General features: G+C 37.2%; 1 protein-coding gene across 1 annotated transcript in view; it reads left to right on the top strand.

Annotated features, from left to right (window-relative positions):
• LOC126198566 (uncharacterized) overlaps nt 1-18,846 on the top strand; it is a 73,014-nt gene extending 54,168 nt beyond the window's left edge. Inside the window, exons 3-6 of the mRNA XM_049934996.1 lie at nt 2,479-2,685; nt 2,928-3,115; nt 4,588-4,863; nt 14,530-18,846. Coding sequence (XP_049790953.1) covers nt 2,479-2,685; nt 2,928-3,115; nt 4,588-4,836 — 644 coding nt within the window. The 3' untranslated portion in view covers nt 4,837-4,863; nt 14,530-18,846. The remainder of the gene's footprint in view (nt 1-2,478; nt 2,686-2,927; nt 3,116-4,587; nt 4,864-14,529) is intronic.
• Nucleotides 18,847-19,535: the final 689 nt, after the last annotated feature.

The following is a 19,535-nucleotide window of genomic DNA, read 5'->3' as shown; positions in this document are numbered from 1 at the left end:
AATATTGCCATGGAATTCACCCAAATGACCATTGAAAGAGATGCATGGTCTTGTAACAGTGAATCTGTTTCACTGGTCTTGTGACAGTGAATCTGTTTCACAGTTTGCTGAAATTGTGGACATAGTAATAGTAGATGAAAATTTAATGATAATCAAGGTTATAATTGTGATGAAGCGGTGCTTTATTACCAGTTGCTTCCAACCAGACCTCTCGATATAGAAAAAATCCGGAAACAAAATGGGTCTGAAGATGAATAAAGACAGAATAACTCTCTTCTTTTCCACCACAAATAAACGGAGCTGACATGAGCTGAAACATCTTTGTATAGGTAAACGTAGAAGCCCAAAATGTTTCAGACATGTAAACGTGTCATCTTTACAATTCACTTACAGGCATTCAAAGAATGCTTGGATGACGTGACATTTTCACCAGTTGTTTTCAAGAAGAGTTTGTTCCATCAATGAGTAAGCACCTGATCACTGTCCATCTATCCACCTTCTGATGTGCTGCAGTTGGAAGATAAAAAGAGAGAAAAAAAAACTTTGTTTTTACTAAAACAACATGATGGCATTAATTCAGCCACTGGATCAGGGCATCATGTGAGCATTTAAGGCTCATTATTGCAGTGAATTGTTCTCATTGATAGTAAATTCAGATGAGGAAGTGGAGATCTTCTTGAAACTTGTAATCTAAAGAGAGTTCGTATTCAGTAGGCCTGGCATCGCAGCAAAGCATTGGTCCAACCACTATTAGGAATTACTGGAACAAGTTTCTCATTGAAGGACATGCAACATATGAATGCTATAGTGATGTAGATCTCAACTGCTGTGACATCCAGTCTGCATTTGATGTTATACCGTGCAATATCGATCTTGAAGACTAACCGTTGGGTAGTCGTCAACAACGAAGAACCGAATGTGGAGATCATAGGTGTCAAGAACATTATTGATTCTGGTCTAAGTGAGAGTAGTGAAACACTTGAGGATGAGGATGACGAAACTGAAGAAGGAAGTATAGATGATGATCCCAGTACATGTCAGATTATGTGGGCGGAGCGACAAACTGGACCAAACTAAATTGAGCCGTTGCACCTGATAAGCAAAAAAACAATATGCACTACAGAAACCATGTGAAATGATGCACAAAGAAAGCTGACTGACTTATTTATTGCAGTAGAATAATTACTTGCTGTATCTTGCAGGCCGTGTTATAAATTACCATACTGTATTTGATAGTATACTTTACAGATCGTGTCAGAACTCATGTTATTGTTTGGACAAAGTTTGAGTGAAGTTTGTGTAATTGCACTGGTAACTTTCTGAGATGTTTTACTTCTAATGTTCTTTAAATTTAAATACAGTATAGTATGGTATGTACAACTTTTGCATTATATGTTCTTCCTAACTTTCCATATGTAGTTTGTCATTACATGGCTCACTCTCAATATCCCGCAGTTAAGCTAGAATGTGGGAGTAAAGTATGTCCCCCGACAACCATGTTATATCGAGCTTCTACTGTATTTGTATTTGATAAGTGCATTGAAAAAAAAAAGAACACTTATAGAAGATTTGTATGCAAGAGGGTGGGTGTATACATGTATTTGAGAGTAAAATTTTTTATATCTATTTTAAAGTTTTAAATTCTTTTAAATACACTCATCTTTCAACATTTTTGTAAGAGTGCTGGTGGTAGCGGGTGCTGAAAATCCACAACCATCTTTCAGAAGAAAAAGAAAATACTGTCTGTGATTTTGTGACTTAGGAGTTGTGTTTGCACTCAGAAGAACAGTACCAGATAAAAGGCATTAAAAGAATAAAAGAACATAATTTTTGTGCTCTTAAAATAGGTTACTATTGTAACTTGAGACTACTCAGGACAAGAGGCATTCCCTATTATATTACTAACAGTGGTTTGCAGTCCCCAAATTTATACCACCTAACAGTTACCAGATAAAACAAGATTTTATATCCTTTGCTGTGTTTCAGCTATGTATCTTCATAAATTAATCTTTAATTATTGTAGGGCAGTGACAAATGGTCCATTCCAACAATAAATGAAACAGCATTACTGGAATTCACTCTCACATGGGAGAAATTTCTGTGGTCAATCTGTAGCCTGCAATCCTGATACTTTAGAGATCAATAGCTTTACTGATGGCAATGTATGAAGAAAATTATGGCAACCAAACCTGTAGCATGCAATATAAAGAGTGACTATGATTGTTGTTGCCTGTTTTGTAGGTAATACAACACATCACATGTCACAGCGTTACCTCATTATGCTCTACTATAGCTGAAGCAACTGAAGAGGTTCATTGAAGTTTTTGTGCCAATTTAGTGATAGTCTCACCTCTTTCATATTTAAATATATGCTTCTACATGAATTGTATTACTTATAGTTTAGTATATACAGTTATAATGTAAATTCAATATCCCATTCTCCATGATTCTAACTAAAAAGTTATTTGTTTTTTGCAGGACCTTACTATGTAATGTTGTCATCTGCGGACTTACTAATGGTGCAACTATTTGTTGGTGTAGCACTATATGTTACCAGACGTGCTGATGGAATATCTTCTCTTGCCTCATTCAAAGGCACACAAAAGCGAGATTTATGGAGTATAATTGTTGTGTATGAATTTTCTGCTCTGCTTACTGTTACCCACGATGCTGTTATGCGATTTGGTAAGTATCAGGTCACAGATGTAGTCATAAAGATAAAGTCAATGTCACATGCTAGGTTATATTACAGTGGTCTGAAATCTGTAAGACATTAAAGGTAAGATTTATTAAGTTTACTGGAATTATTTTCTAAATAAATTGAAACACATGTTGAAATATGTTAAAAATATATTTTATTATTAATACAACAAAATTTATTAAGATTTCTATTACAAGTACTTTTCTTGTTCTTCTTTCTGTTTCAGTTGGTACCGAAGCTGAAGGCTGCAGTGCATTGTTTGCTCACAGACAGATATTCTATTCAATGGTTGCATCACTTTTAATGCTTGTAAAATTCCTGGTTCCTACATGGACTTTATTGTGTGTGTTTCAACCTGTGGAAGGAGATACTCATAACTCGGAGGTTGCCCTTGCAAGCCGTTATAACACAGCGGTGAGAAAGCTCAGGCAAATTAAATGTGCTATTAGTGTGAACTGTACAGCAGTGTTAATTGCTTATTGAACCCAGCAAAGATAAAAGTTACTTTCTGACAGGAAAGGAAGTTTGTGACTGTCTGTTTTAATTTTTAGGGCATGTGTGTGTCACTTTCTCTATGAAACTGAATAATCTCATTATATGTTAACACTATTTAAAAATCACCACTGCTTGTTACTGCTTAACAGATATTGAATTATACTACATTGTATGCAGTCACTGATATTATGATAGCACCACATAACATTGATAAACGAATTACATAGGTAACAGAAGGCTATTAAGTATTCATTATAATACTGCTTCCTAACTGTTATTAATTGATGTGAAACACGAATGTACCTTATTCTATCCATCTACGCTCATTCCCTTCATATGTAGTAAATATGAATCTCAACTGCCATAGTGTGAAAGTGTCAGGTAGAGCTAACAGTCAGTCTTTGCATTTTGATACTAAATCCACTGGTCTTCACAGAATCTCCCATTTAGAATTTTCTATATTTCCCTTATAAACTCATAAACTGTAATTTATTTTCTGATTTTGTCCATCATCTTGCATATTTCCTGCCAACAAACATTTAATCAAGTACTGATTTTCTCAAGCAACACACTTTTGACTTAACTACATTAAAATCACAAATCTAGTCTTAACATTTTAAATTGTGTTCTCACCATAATCTTCATGTACTCACGTGTTTTGAATCTAATTCTTGCATTCTTCGCATATTTCATAAAATGAGTTCTGCCTTATGGCTTGACTTGCCTGAACTTAACTGGTGATCTCCTCATAGGAACATTTTCTATGTGCAATAATTATTATATATAAAATTTTGTTATTAGATGCTAATAGTGGACAATATCAGGTAAAAACAGACCCAAGTGAAACAAGGGGCTCACTAGGGTGTCAAGCAGAGAGGGGCACCATAGGTGCCCCTAATGCAGAATTTGCACACAGTGTGTATCATAATTAGTGGTGAAAACAATGTGTTCCCAGGCTCACTAGATTTAGATTTTTTAAATGTCTTACCAAGAGCCCAAGGAAAGGCAACTAATGTATGAGGGAGGGGAGGGATGGAGGGGCGAGGGTGCCCAATGTGTTGCTTATGTGATAAAATGAATTTTTTTGGGGATGTGGGGTATCACCAACTGATGTGTCGCTTCTGAGGAAAAATGTCCTCATCCCTGGGTAAAATGATATAGGTAGATTCTTATAGCACAGTTGTTCAGAATATGTGTATGTGTGATGGAAAAGAATTGAGTGGTATTGCATCACATAATTTCACAACTGATTGTATGCCGTTCTTTAAATCCCATGTTATAATAAGCTGGACAGTCCATCATCATCATCATCATCATACATTACAGTAATTAAGTATCTACTTGTTCCAATAAAAAAAAAAAATTTTAATGGTATGTGTGAAAAATTGCAGGACGGTACATCAGAGCCTGGATTTCATCAGTATCAGAGAATGACATCGCCACTGAGCCCACATCTGCTACCATTTGTATCAGACTTTACATCATTAGGGAATGGTGAACAACCACACACGGTAGTGGCTTCCCTTGGTCACAAGAAACTACCTCCAAAGGATCGCAAGGCATTGTCTACCATAAGTGAGGAGTCGTATCCTGCATCTGCTCTTGATAGTCCATGTAGTCAGCGTGATACTCTCAGCTGAATTTGAGTATAGCCATTGTTGCAAAAGGTATGTGTCTATCAAAGTGTACTTTACAGTTTCTTAGCATAATGATTCACATAGTCACAAATTATATGAAAGAATTGGTCATATTATTCGTTTTTTTTTTTACATTAGTAAAAGTAACTTGGAAACTTGATTTTATCTAGTGCTATACTTGCATTAGTAATTTGTAATAAATGTAAAAGGATATTTTTTACTCTTGTAGTAAATTATGTTGAAAATGTTTAAATGTTAAAAATACTAATTGCATCATATTAAGAAAAATGTCATATTTTGTGGAAATGAAGTGGCATATTAATCTATATCACATCTTAACAACTGACTTTTGCATTAATCTGCTCAAATAATGAGGTTTTGTGGTTAACTGCAGAAGTGCTAGACTGCTAATTCAGAGATTTGAGGTCCAATCCTCAGTTGATCCAGGAATTTTTTGTCATTGCTTTTTTTCTCACCTCTCATGACGATCTGATGTATGAAACATAAGTTGTGTAATGGTTCAGAGTCCATATTAAGCTGTAGGTGTCCTTATAATTGATACTAAGTCAGCTTCAAATGTCTGTGGAAGGTCACACCATGTCCAATAGGACCATGCATTACGCACTCTGGTGTTCAACCAACTTTCATGTGGAATACAGATTTACATTTTATTTAAGGATGCCTCCCCTAGTGACAGCCAGTATCTTTCTATATTATCAGCTGTTATTCTTGAATAAAAAGTTATCCATTTACTTGTCATATCAGCTGTACAGGATGTGGATTGCGATTGTTGAGTGTCAGAAGGGAGGTGGCAAAATAAAAGGAGTTAATTAATGAAAACTTGGGACATATTGTCAGTAATGGAATACAGGAGGGACATTCCCTGGAGGCAGAGACAGAGGTAGAGGTTGACTGCCAGCCCTGGAGTAATAGGGAATGGGAGAGGTGGTGGTTAATGTTTGCGTGGCTGGTGGCAAGTTCTGGTGCACCCAGCCAAGGACAGACAGTGGGAGCCATTTTTCCTGCTGAAGTCTGTAGCATGAGAGAGTGTTTGCTCTGAATAAAAGTCGGGAAGTAGGACAGAGATGCAGCTGTTATCTGCACCCCAAGACCTCCCAGCAACCACACACTTTATGCACCTCTCATGTTCCGTAAGGGTTAAAACGGTGGTGTGTGTACTGTGCATATGCCAGCTTATTCAGAAGAGTCACAGGAACAGTGGCATGATGTTGTGTGCAGTAACATGGTGAAGTACTTGAAAAGCTCTACAAAAAATGAAGTTTGAAATAAAATTATGTATAAATTCCTAAAAATCCCTAATTTGGTGGGCCATCCTGCACATCCTTCCCTCTTCAGTAAGAAGTGATGCCTTATATTGGTTACGGAGGGTGTAACACACTTCATCAGAAAGGCAGGTTGCCCAGATGGGATCTTAAAACTCTGGGAGGTCTCTATTACAATTGCTTGCATTTAGTGTATGTGGGAGGGACTTAAACGTAGCTGTAGTATCGAGGTTTGTCAAAAAGACTGTTACCAGTATTTTATTTTTATGTGTGAAAATTCAGAACTAGAATAATCTGTCAAATATATGCTTTACACAAAGTTCCTGTTACACAATAATAACAATGTAGCATTTCATCCTCTATGAAAATGTCAGTACAAATAAGGAGACAAAAAAACAATAAGTGGAAACATAACAACTTAGTATTCTGCAAAACTCCAGACAGACATCATATGGAAGAAAAGGAAATAATATACCTACTCACTGTAAAAAGTATTGAATTACCTCATCTTCAAATAGATCAGTCCATATAGGGGGAAAAAAGGACGGGTATACACTCGTGCACACACACAAATGTCCATCCACACATATACAGACACAAGCAGACATATTTAAAGACAAAGAGTGATGCAAACTCTTTGTCTTTAAATATGTCTGCTTGTGTCTGTATATGTGTGGATGGATATGTGTGTGTGTGTGTGTGTGTGTGTGTGTGTGTGTGTGTGTTTGTGTGTGTGTGTGTGTGTGTGAGAGTGTATACCCGTCCTTTTTTCCCCCTAAGGTAAGTCTTTCCGCTCCCGGGGTTGGAATGACTCCTTACCCTCTCCCTTAAAACCCACATCCTTTCGTCTTTCCCTCTCCTTCCCTCTTTCCTGATGAGGCAACAGTTTGTTGCGAAAGCTTGAATTTTGTGTGTATGTTTGTGTTTGTTTGTGTGTCTATCGACCTGCCAGCGCTTTCAAAAGGTTAGTAAAGTATATAAAGGCATCAAGATCATGCTAAGTCTTCATTAACAAAACATCACAAGAAAATATTTGAAGAATTTTACTCTGAAGTCATAAAATCAACACAAAATCAAAATAAGCTCCTTGATAATTGTATGCTCAAAGTGCAGTAATTATAAGCCAGTGATGCAGGAGACACAAAAATGAAATTCGGAATTAACACAAAATTCTTTGAGACATTTTCAGTCTGCTTGTATTATGTAACAGACAAAGTTATTAGGTAGTCTTTCAGTTTTACATTCTATAACAGAAATCCATAAACAGCATGTCACTGATGTTTGAGAGGAAAGTGAAAGAATGCCCTAAGCTGTCTGTGAAATATTGAGAACCTACATTCAAAACATGAGGCATGCTTACAAACATCAGTTGAAAAAGTGTGGTCATGGGTGGTATAGTAGGAGGTGATAAGTATGTTGCTGCACGGCAAGGTTGGCAGGGAAGGGATACTCTTAATGGTGCTGGTTCCACTTGAGGGCGGGGAGAGGAGAGTTTAACATTGCATGTTGGCAGGGAAGGGGGAGGGGGCACAGGAGACACAGGAGAGAAGAGAAGATGAGAAGACATGCTATTGAAGGTAGTGTCAGCAAGAAAGGAGAGGGAGGGGGGGGGTGGAGGTAAGACGTGGAGCGGTTGGTGGCATCCACGGGGTGGGGTGGGAGGGAGGAGAGGTGTTCAATGCTATAGTGCGAGTCATTTATGACGGTGGCCGAGTTTAGGTTCGTTCTGCGCATCTGATGTCACAAAACACAGTCAGCCAATGAGCAGAGAACGACGTTGCCAGAGCTCGACTGCAGTGCAGTGCACGGACGAGTGTCTTCAATTTTAGAAATGTTCAGTCTTAAATAAAGTAATAGAACAAAAGCAATGTCTTGATAGCAGACTTTCTTTTGTAGAAAGTTTGGAAAAAGCATTCTTTACACCAACTGCTTCATATTCTATTAATTAATTAAACCAAACAAGCAATAAGCCTCCTAATTCAGGCGATAGCAAGGAAAGGTGTTTGTATCAATCTCACGAACCGCTTTTTCGCAATAAAGAACAGCGGTAATTGTTTATTTCCTACTGTACTTCGACGAAGTGTGAGTAATTCATAGGCATACCAACAGCATTTGTCAGTATTTTGCGTGATGTTTCAGAGTCATCAAGGAGTTTTACTGCCGGACGAACTGCATTAGCGCAATGGTTATGGTGTTGGGCTGCTAAGCGAAAGGTTATGAGTTCAAACCTTGTGTGGTGCTTAACATTTTCTTTATTTAAAAACAATATCGAAGTGTCTTACTTCATGAATTTTATTCGTTTCAATGTAATTTTTTGAAATTTCTAGTGCTTTGTCTCTTCATTAACCCTTTTGCTGCTACAGAGACATGCTCCCCGCATTCCGCGCTGTGCGCGTTTTCGTCATCACTGCACTGCTCGCCTGTGCAGACACATAGTGTTTCGACTTTGACACACTTGTCATTTGATTTAACAAAAGCTATTTGGCCCAAAAATTTGATTTTTACACATCTTCTTGACTGATACCTTCCCCCCCCATAAATGACTTAATTTTATTTCGATGTTCAACGCAGGTATTATGCAGCATTAAATGTAGTAAACCATTGCATGAAATTTTGAAGAGTATACGCTGTCGACTTTGACCTCTGCAAACTCTTCACAATTTCGTGCAATGGCTTACTACATTTAATGCTGCATAATAACTGCGTTGAGCATCGCAACAAAATTAAGTCATTTATGGGAGGAAGGTATCAGTCAAGAAGATGTGTAAAAATCAAATTTTTGGGCCAAATAGTTTTTGTGAAATCGAATGATAAGTGTGTCAAAGCAGTCGGAACACCATGTGTCTGCACAGGCGAGCAGTGCAGTGATGACGAAAACGCGCACAGCGCGGAATGCGGGGAGCACGTCTTTGTAACAGGGAAAGGGTTAATGCGGCCGTGGTGGCTTTACTTCATGAACTGCGCACTCCCCCCTAAACGTAAGTTTGCGAACTATCCTATACTACGGCGCCGCTTCTCTTGGCGCGTGCGTCGTGTGCAACTGGCAACGCAGCAATCTCCCGTGTCTAGGCGGACATGTACGAGCTGCCATGATAAAAGAATTGAACTATAGCAAACACTTGCTGGCCGAAATAGCTTTGATCATGTATGTTTGATTGTGTACGTGTTAACATTTAGTGATTGACAGTTGACAGTATGACATTAATTCTAGAAGAAGGCAAGACAGTAAAATTTCATTTTTACAATGACCCCAACAGGTAAAACAAAGAATAAGAAAGCTTCAGTTTCAAACAGCAGATATTGCATATCTGTTTTAAGAGTTTTATGTGGGCTTCATTCAAATCGACAGTATAAACATTATATCAGTTTGAAACATAAATCACAGGAATAAGACAACAGAGTACGCAATTTAAAATTTTGATGGTATCTTAGTAGTGCTTAGCTACATAGAGCAAGTGAACCAGAACAGAGTGCATATTAATTTCACTGATAAGAGGACAGGGAAATTTTATAAAGATATGTGTAAGTTAAACAGTTAGTCTGCAGACATAAAAGTTAAAAACAAGTGCAGTTATTTTTAACTCTTATGAGTGACGTTTTGAAAGAAGAGAATGGAAAATAAATGCTTCCAAACAGGAGATAAACTTAACACAATGTTAATAAGATGGACAACACTCAATACCATATACTCATGATTATTATTATTATTATTATTATTTATTACTTGCAAGGTGAAGTGAAACCCGAGCAGGAATGAGCTTCATCACATAATTAGGTACAGTCGTGTTCTGATTCAAAGTAACATGTTTTGTTTCCCCCTGCTGTGTCAGGGGCTAAATAAACCCATGGTCACTCCTTGCCTGTTGTAAGAGGCAACTAATAGGAGTCTTTTTATTTGGTCATGTTTTTACCTGGATATTTTGCCTATTCTTTTTACTTCTGAAGGTTTTTGTTTCTTTTTTTTACACTATTTCCCTTACCTTTTCTGGCTTTCAAAATTTTGGTCTTTTTTTTTTTTTTTGGTCTGACCTCGACTTTTCAGATTTTACAGAAATGCAAGCCATTTGGGGAAGGACACCTTACTGTGGCGCATTAACGCTCCACTGTGCACTGTTTATTTTTTGTACCTATCAATTGAGTGGATCTATCTGCACACAGATTCTGCCACCCTAGCCATTCTGTTATGGTGGAGTTGTCATGTACCCTCTCAGTGGTAGTCCCCTGGCAACGCAGGTATCACCCTGCTGATGCCTGAGGTGTAACCCCCCCCATGTCAGCCAAGGAGTAGGTACCTATCCAATTTGGGTTACCACAACTCCAGACAATTGGTACTTTTGGAAGGTGGCCTTTGCCTTGGCAGGGTGGTGCCCAAGGGAAGAGCTCCGATCAGGGTGAGTGGCATTGGGATGGGTGATCTGCAATGAAGTGGATCAAACTTTATTATGTCCAAACCATTACAGCCATCTCAGCAGTCAGGAATTGTGATTTTAATGCAGAGGTTTACAATCCTAAGGCATTTCTATCTTTGACCCTGCCTCAAGATGAGAGCCAGATAAGAAGAAATGAAAGTGGACAGTTTGCCAAGCTCTTGGTTTGTTCCCAAACTGTCAGTAAATCTTTCACTACAACAAAGGCACTGTTTTTCATTGAAAATATTAGAGATCGGGTTTTGTGTGTGTGTGTGTGTGTGTGTTGGTTTTTTTTTTTTTTGGGGGGGGGGGGGGGGGTACTGCAATAGAGTAGATGAGAAATGGATCTTTGCTGTTCATAACATCACACGCCAACCGATCACGGGCACATCAGGCCTATGATATAACAATCATCATTTCTCCTCATAACAAGCTAGGTAGCATTCAAGGTGTTATCTTGCATTGGTACCTAACACTACAAACTGCTGAAGAGCTGCATATTAATCTGGCATGGTGTGGAGTCCATTTTGTTTGCTGCATCCAGAAAGGTCCCAAAGATAATGAGGCTTTTATCCTTGCCTTCGAAGGCAATGTCTTACATGAGAAAGTTAAGGTCATGGTTTATAGGTGTGATGTCAGGCTTTATTTTTCCTCCTCCGATGAGATGTTTTAAGTGCCAAAGTTTTGTTCATAGACCTATCCTAATGAGGCTATCTGTAGCTCATGTGGACGGGTGTCCATGAGGGCAGTCCTTATGACCAACCCCCTCAATGTGTCAACTGTTTGGAGCCACATCCTCCTCATTCACCGCAATGTCCCAGAGTTCAAGAGGGAAAGAAAATTCAAGGGTGTAAATCCTTGATCACCTGTATTATCAAGATGCAAAGAAAAAGTTTGAAAGGCTTCATCTGACTGATAAGGTCTCAAATTTTGCGACTGTTGTCACAGTCCATACCTCACGCAATGAAAAGGTCTCACACAACACCTCCTGGCACTGGTCATATTCCAGGGTCTGTCCTACAGTCGGGGGAGGGAATGTCAGCCCCCTTGCCCCGTACATGTACACCACCAGTGGTTCCCACACCATACTTGTGGCCAGAGTGTCTAGCCATCCTCTGACTTCATCAGGGATGAGGACACCTGTCAAGACATGGACCAACAGCCACAGGCTGTGGGCTGAAGAAAAGTACAATCCTTTTTCGCTCCCAGAAGATAACATGGGGAAATCTTCACGGAAATCGAAGTCTCACAAGGATAAGAAGGATAAGAAGAAAGATAAACTACTTTCTGTGGCTTCGGATGTTCTGCTCCCAAACCCTGTAGAGGTTGAGTCTATGTACACTGATGATGGATCACACGACCAGGTGGAATATGACCTGGTCGCGAAGTGATTACACCCAAATTTTCCATTTGCCACTTTCTCATACCTGACTTCAACTTCTTCAATTGAACTGTCATGGCTACCGTCGCCATCTGACCCAACTCCATCATTTAATGGCATTTAATTGGCATAGCACTTCAGAATACAAAGTTTACAGCAACATACTTGCCCGCTCAGGAAAACAGCAATTCCTACTGTACCAATTGCATTAATGTGGGGAGAGCATTTAGTGGGGTCTGTACCCTCATACGCTTTTGATACTTCCAGTGAACAGTTGCCCCTTACCACTGCACTAAAGGCGTGGCTGTTAATGTCTACCTGTCAGTTCTGATGACAATATGTAATGTCTCTCAGCCTCCGGATGGACCTTTCCAATATCACGAATTGTTAGTTAGTTGAAGAGCTCCTTCCCCATTCCTCTTACTGGGGGACTTTAATGCCCATAATCCTCTGTGGGGCAGCGGCACTATTCGCAGAGGCCGAGTACTGGGATCCCTCCTTTCAGAATTGGACATCTGCCTACCCAACAATGCAGCTGCAGCACATATCAGTGTGACCCTCGGAGCATAATCAACTACTGATCTCGAAGCTTAGAGTCCGCCGAGTATCTTACCCCTCGTCATATTTGGAGAATCTCCCTCTCAATGGAAGGAAGGTATTATTATTCCTTTCCTGAAACTGAGAAAGGACCTGCATATTTTAACTAGCTTCCAGCCAGTCTCTCTCATGAATGGGCTGTGTAACCTATTCGAAGGAATGGTGAACCACTGGTGGAATCTGCAGCACACAATGCTTTCACGTGTCATTGACATCTGATTACTGCGTGCTTTGACCTACAGAAAGCATACGATACCACCTGGCAATGTCACATCCTGTCTAAACTGCATGAATGTGGTTTCTGGGGCAATTTACCCATTTTTATCCAGAATTTTCTATCTCTCCAACTTTTTGGGTTCAGATAGGTTTGACTGCTCCAAAGTAGAAGTTAAATGCACACAATAAACATCCCATTAATGATACAGATAATGTATCATGAGACAGCAATTTTAGCTATATTATGAACAATGCAGAGAAAATTGCCTCAGCAAAAATATCACGGCCTTTGCCACACAAAACTATATTCCCAGGCTAGCAAAGAAATTCGAGACGAAACTGTTCCATCTATGGGATTTGATTTTAGAAGGTACCTGAATAAATGAATTATTATTGTTTTTCGTACACACTGCACTGTGAATAAATGTTGAGCAGTGTTCTACGAGTAATGCCAAACAATAATGCCAGGTAACATTTCATTGTTGTGAATGCAGAGTTTTGTTTCGTGGTCATTTAAATTTCTGTTGACTGTAACAGGAAATCTAACTGACGTATAGAAATGGACAGAAAACAATTAAAATATTTGGAGACTGGGAAAGCTGAACTTTTAGCATTAATTAAGGAGCACACACAATCTCCTCTTTATTCCACTGACAATATTCTGCAACAAAATGGTTCCCTACCTACAGCCACCATATCATCTAGGCCTAAGTTCTATAGAACTGGTCTGAAATCTTGTGAAGAATAAGATTCGTAGTACATCAGGCATCTCACACTCTAACCTGAAAACATAATGGCTGATGCTTTTGCAGTTACTTAGTGAAGATCGTGAGTCATCTTGCCTGTTGCAAGTCTGGTGTAAGTCTGCTTCGGTGATTTGCACACCAGTTTTGCTGTTTTTATGTTCAAGTAGCTTTTCAGTTGGCCTCACAAACCTTGGTGGGCCTGCATCCAGAACTTCCCCACCCTCCCCTCGGGAATTTATCCTGATCCCTGGTGTTAGACAAAAACGCCAACTGTTAGCCCATATGTTCAGTTTGCTTTTGCTGCTGTGAAGTTAACTTTGACTGTTGTGACAGAAGACTTAGAAGGCCATGGATCACGCCAAAAAAGTGTTGATGACTGCTGTAGGAGAAATATATGGCAGACGAGAAACTTAAAACATAATAAAATCAATAGGCATAGATTCAAGCAAAGAGTCGACATTATCATCCACAGCTGAAGTAGCAGACAGTGAATTAACAATCACCACTGCGGAAAATAGAAACATCATCAGTGAGGGTAGTTTTATGGATACTGTCAGTGAAGCATCATGAGTGGCTAATGCATGAAATATTGTACGTTCTGTTTCTGTTCTTGTTCTAAATGGGCACTTCATTCAGTGTTGCTTAAAGACATGTAGACTGTCACAGTGCTCCATTTGTAAGAGTACTAGATTGTACGCTTTTGCTACCTTCCCTCCCTGCTTATCAGGCATAAACATGACAGTGCTGCCAGATGGCCATGTTACCAGTTTGGTTTGCCATGCAGTACATTTCAAGCGCTGTGAATGGTACAGTGTTAACTCTGTAAGGCTGATTATTTGGATGTACTCTCTAAGGAGTAGTCTTTGGATGTTAGAGAAGATATTAAAACTCTAATTTTGTCAGGTCAAATACAAAAATATATTTTAATGAAATGGAACTGTGTAATAGCCAACATTTTCTGCTCTAATAATGTAGTTTATAGATTAGCATTTGGCTGTTAGTTTAAAATTGCACTTTGAAATGTAGTCAAGTGGTAACTTTGTTGTTTCTTATTGTGCCTGCAGCTGAGATGATCTGAAAACCAATTGTTCAGCTCTTCCTTGAGGAGACATCTGGTCAAGTTTAATTATTTTTGGAATAAGAGGAGCAGCAGCTGTAAGGAAAAACCCAAGCATCAGCTGCATTGCTGGGAGGCATGGAAATAATGTGTGTTATCACCAAAACAAACAGAATTCTTCATTTACATACACATGATGTTGTTTTAGTGCTTTATGCTGACAGCAACAATAGGCCAGCAGTCTACCAACAATCAGAGAAAGGAATTGTACAAATCTTTCCTTGTGCATTGAGATAACTTTGGTGTGATCACAACCTGGTTCACTGAATTATTGTGAAGGAGCAATGACATGACTTATGCAGAGAACTTATTTTGATACACTGTACTGTAATAATATGCTGTTTGTTATTATCATGCTGTGATTTATCATATGCAAAAATTGTGATAGTCATTCTCATGTATTCAGGATTTAAGTAAATGCAAACAGTGAGGAGGTTGCCTGTATGGATTGAAAATGCAATTCATTTGCCTTTAATCTTTCTGCATATTTTTTTAACCATTTCTTTTGATACTCTTTGTAGGTTTGTGTGTCTTCCCTGTATTCACCAGTGTACTCAAAATTTTATTTTTGCGTTTCGTTCTTTTTTATTAAATTCTGTTTTTTGTTAGTGGGACCACAGACGTGAATTTATTGAATTACTTCAACATTTTTCCTCTTATGCTGCATATTTAGTAAGATCTCTTCTTAGTTACACAACTAGCTTGGGTTTAAAAAGCCATTTTAGAGTATTTACCAAGAGTAAGCTGACATACTCATGAAAATAGCAAACTCATTATGTGTTAAACTATAAAAAAATAGTGTAATTTGTAAAAATTACAAATAACACATTATATGAGTTCACTGCTTTGGGTAAACCTAAAACATAACATTTTAATTAGAAACAACTTCTGTAACTAAGAATAGGTCTTAATAAATATGTATCCAATGTGCAGAAACGACATCTTCATTGTATAACTCTAAATACACATGAATGTTTTGTACTGACAATTCCCAGCATAAATCTCATTTATGTCTGTTTTCGCTGAAATTCAACTATCCAGCCATATTAATTGCTACTAACATGAAAATTGCTGCCATTAATCCCTGTTCAGTTAATATATTACTACTTTGTGCAAGTTTGTCCCCCTCTGTGGATTCATTGGTCCTTTTCATAATGTGTTTTTCCTCCTCAATGTTTAAACATCATTTTAGATGTATATCTCCACGATAGGTCTAATGGATGTCTCAGCATTATTTACCTTTCTTTTTCATCCCAACTTCATTTTTTGTAATGCTTCACATTTCTTTGATGTTTCTCAGTTCTGTTTCAACTACTTCCCTTTGCCTTTTTCTTAGTAATACAATAAGTGTTCACATTGTAACCTTTATTGCTGCCACCTGTATGAATTTAACATTGGGGAGCTTCTTATATCCAATCCAGCTTCTGCTTGTAGCCATTTAATGAGGTGCTGTTTTGTAGCAGCAGATTGCCAACAAAACACTGTTGATACAATAGCTTACAATTTACACAGGAGACATATTTTTGGTGCATTTGAGCAGTGCTGGTTAGTGTTGCTCCCAGTAGCCCATCCTTCCTATTCTTCTTCTCCCTCATTATTTTCTTATTGCTGTTGCTCCTTGTGTTGCTTGGCCTATACATTCCACCTGTATTTTCTACATTTAAAGGATGATCATAGTTTTTTTTTTTTTTTTCATTGCTCACTGTTTCTGTTCTACTATTTTGTCTCGTGAGGCTAAAATTTGCTGTTGGTAAGCTCTTGTTAAGTGTGTTTATATATGTCTATGATTCTCCTGATAACTGACCTATCAAATATAAACTTTTGATTTGTGATTTACATATTAGTTAGATATGCATCAGGTCTTCTTCATATTTCTACTTAAGGCTGTCTTGCTCTTTTATCACTGGTACCCCCATTTGACTATTACTTCACTTCCTCCTCGTTTTCCTCCATATCCATATTTACATCACTTAGTTTTGAAAACATTTTTGCACTGTTTCTGATATTGACATTTGTGTGGACAGAAATCAATCTCTCTATTCTGTTGAGGATTGCATGGGAAATACCAGATCTCCTAGACCAGTGTTAAAGTTTTCACAGTGTTAAGTTTGCTGACTCGAAGTTTTCAGGCAGACATCTCACATGAATACTTCAGACTAAAAAGCACATTTTTACTCCTTTGAGACACATTTTGTTAGAGTTGACAGTCAGCATTTGGTTAACACATTAAACAGGGAAGTTTGAGATATGTAGACACAGATATTACATCTTTACTATTTCAGTAGATTTTTGGTGTCAAGCAATAGTACTGACATTATTAGTAAGTATCTTCGCAATTTTTAGTTCATAAATGCAAAGTGTCCCTCTTTCCCATTATTAAAGATTGATTGAATATATTTTATTTATTTTCAAGTTCCACGGATTCTTGACACAAGTGCATTGCTAGGATGTAAAATGTGTCAGATTGTTACAATAATAACCATACGGAAATGGTCACGATACAAACTTCTCATTCTCCAAATAAAAAGTGGAAAAGAACAAAAAACATTTTCTTTTTAAAGTTCTGGAATTTTCATACTCATATGCATCCACATTTACTACTAAAATGAGTATTTGTTTCATCAGTTTTTACCTTTCAATACTGAAAAGTTTATTGACACTTTCATGTAGAAGAGCCCAGTTTTGTGAATTCTTGCATTTAATACATATATTTTTGATGAAAGTGTTCAAATATTTAGAATTATTTGCAGTTTTTTACTCATTGATAACTTTTTCACAAAAGTTTACAACACAGTGTACGCAATCTATTTCGTAAAATACACAAAATATCTTTATACTACTCTTAACTATGATCACTAAGAAAGGTAACTACCAAGCTACCCTAAAATGACTCTAGTATTTTTGCAAATTCTTTATGGCTATTTATGTGTTTATTTGTCTTTCATAAATGAAATATGACAGATATTTTCCATTTCAAGGTTATATGTTGACTTAAGTTTTTCCTATGATGTCCTTTATTTCATAATAATTGTAGGATGCTTGTCTCTAATCCACATGTCTTATTTTCTAATAATATTCTCATTTCTTTAGTGGTGCATGCATTTATGCACATTCCATGGGCAACAACTTATATTAAAACATCTGAAAAAGAATTCTAAAGTCTAATGCCGGATGCCAGAAATTACATATACATACCAGTTCCTAGTAGTTTCTCTTTGCTACATTTTAGCTTTCAGGACATATGATTGATTTTTCTTTCGGTGCCTTTACAAACACTTTTTGTTCATGAATTTGAGTGCTCTGCTACTGCAGTGTAAATTGTCTTTCCTTTTTATTAGTGTAATGTGGAACTTTATGTTTCCATATAATATATTTTGTCATTTCTTTTTGTCATTCTTATGCAAAAGATTTGACATGTTAGGTATGCATCTACATACAGTGTTCATGGGTTTGTTGTTGTGGTATTATCCTCCTCTTCTAAAATGCTCATGATAGTGATAGCCCAGCTGCATAATTACATTTCCATTGCAGGCAGCTCTTTCCTGTTATGTTTGAATTTTTTTAATATTCAAAGCATTGTGTGTAATTTATTCTCTTTTCTTAAATCACACTCATATTTTTGGTGTTACACTTAGGTGTGTGTATGTTATACACACTGAAATATCCATTACTGTGTGGTGTAATTTGTGCAATCACTTCATGAAATGAGATCTGTTTTTAGTGCCAAAACATATTTTTCAAATACAGTGGTTAATGGAAGTTTAGGAAAATGGACAAGTTTCACTAACCTTATAGCATGTGCTTCTGAAGTCACTTCTCTTCCCCACAACGCAGCCAGGTTTTTGAGAACTTAGTTTTGCAAGCATACAGTCAAATGGCAGGTGTGTTAATCTCGACACAAATTTATTAAAAGATCTTCAGATATAGCCTACAATTTGTTTGTGGTCCATATAAATGATGATAAATTGTGAAATTGACTGCCAATCTGTTACAACAGTCATCAGTTATCTACACCTGTTACACTTAAAAAAGAAAATATAAACTAAATAAAAACAAAACTGAGATTCAATAGTCAATGGGACACCATTTTGAGACACCAAAGATATGGTAAATTTTTAAATATTTATATATTTGTGGAGTAATTGTGTTGTGAAATTTAAAAGTGAATGTTAAACAAATAATGTAACAGACAGACAAAGTTTGGCTGTCTTGTTATTGTGATCATGAATTTGAATAACTTCTTCACGATGCTGTGTTTTAATCATTTTAATCAGTGTGTTGTCGACAGTAGGAAAAAAGAAAGGAAAAAATATCACATGCATTTCTAGTCCATTAGAAAAACTACTATGCCCTGCCCCTTCCTGCCTTGAAGCTGCTTTTTTCTCTCAAAACTCACTGTGGGTAGTCTCAGTTGTCTAGTTTTTCTAATTATGAAGATTTTAAATACCATTAGCAGTAGCAGGAAATGAGGAGAGTGAGTTTTTATGTCCGAAATGTGGTAGAACTCTTCTTGAGCCTTTTAATATATGCATCTGATATTCTACAAAGTTTCAGTAGATGTTCTAAAATGTGATATTGTCTTTGACTTTATTCCGATGTATGTCCAAGAATAATATTGTAGATCTTCTTTTGATGTGTACATATTTGAATTTTTATACAATAGATCTTAGAGACTGATAGTCTGCAATTTATTTAATGCAGCATCGGTTGTGTAATCAGCTCAGTTGTTTAAATATTTTGTCTTCCATGTTTTCTATAGAAATTTTGAAAGTACATTGTCTTAATTTTGATTTTGTGTGTCGTAGGTAAGTACTCATCAGAACTATATATATTACCATCTCAGTCTTCCTTGGAAATGAATTGCAAAACCTTGTGATTTTGATATCCAATGTTCACATGATTCAAAATATGTAGGTGAATTATTTTAAACACATAATTATTTTTGTTATGAAT

The sequence above is a fragment of the Schistocerca nitens genome, chromosome 8 (genome assembly GCF_023898315.1).
Source record: "Schistocerca nitens isolate TAMUIC-IGC-003100 chromosome 8, iqSchNite1.1, whole genome shotgun sequence".
NCBI lineage: Eukaryota > Metazoa > Arthropoda > Insecta > Orthoptera > Acrididae > Schistocerca > Schistocerca nitens.
Note: the sequence above shows the minus strand (reverse complement) of the source record. Positions and strands in the feature narration are given on the sequence as shown.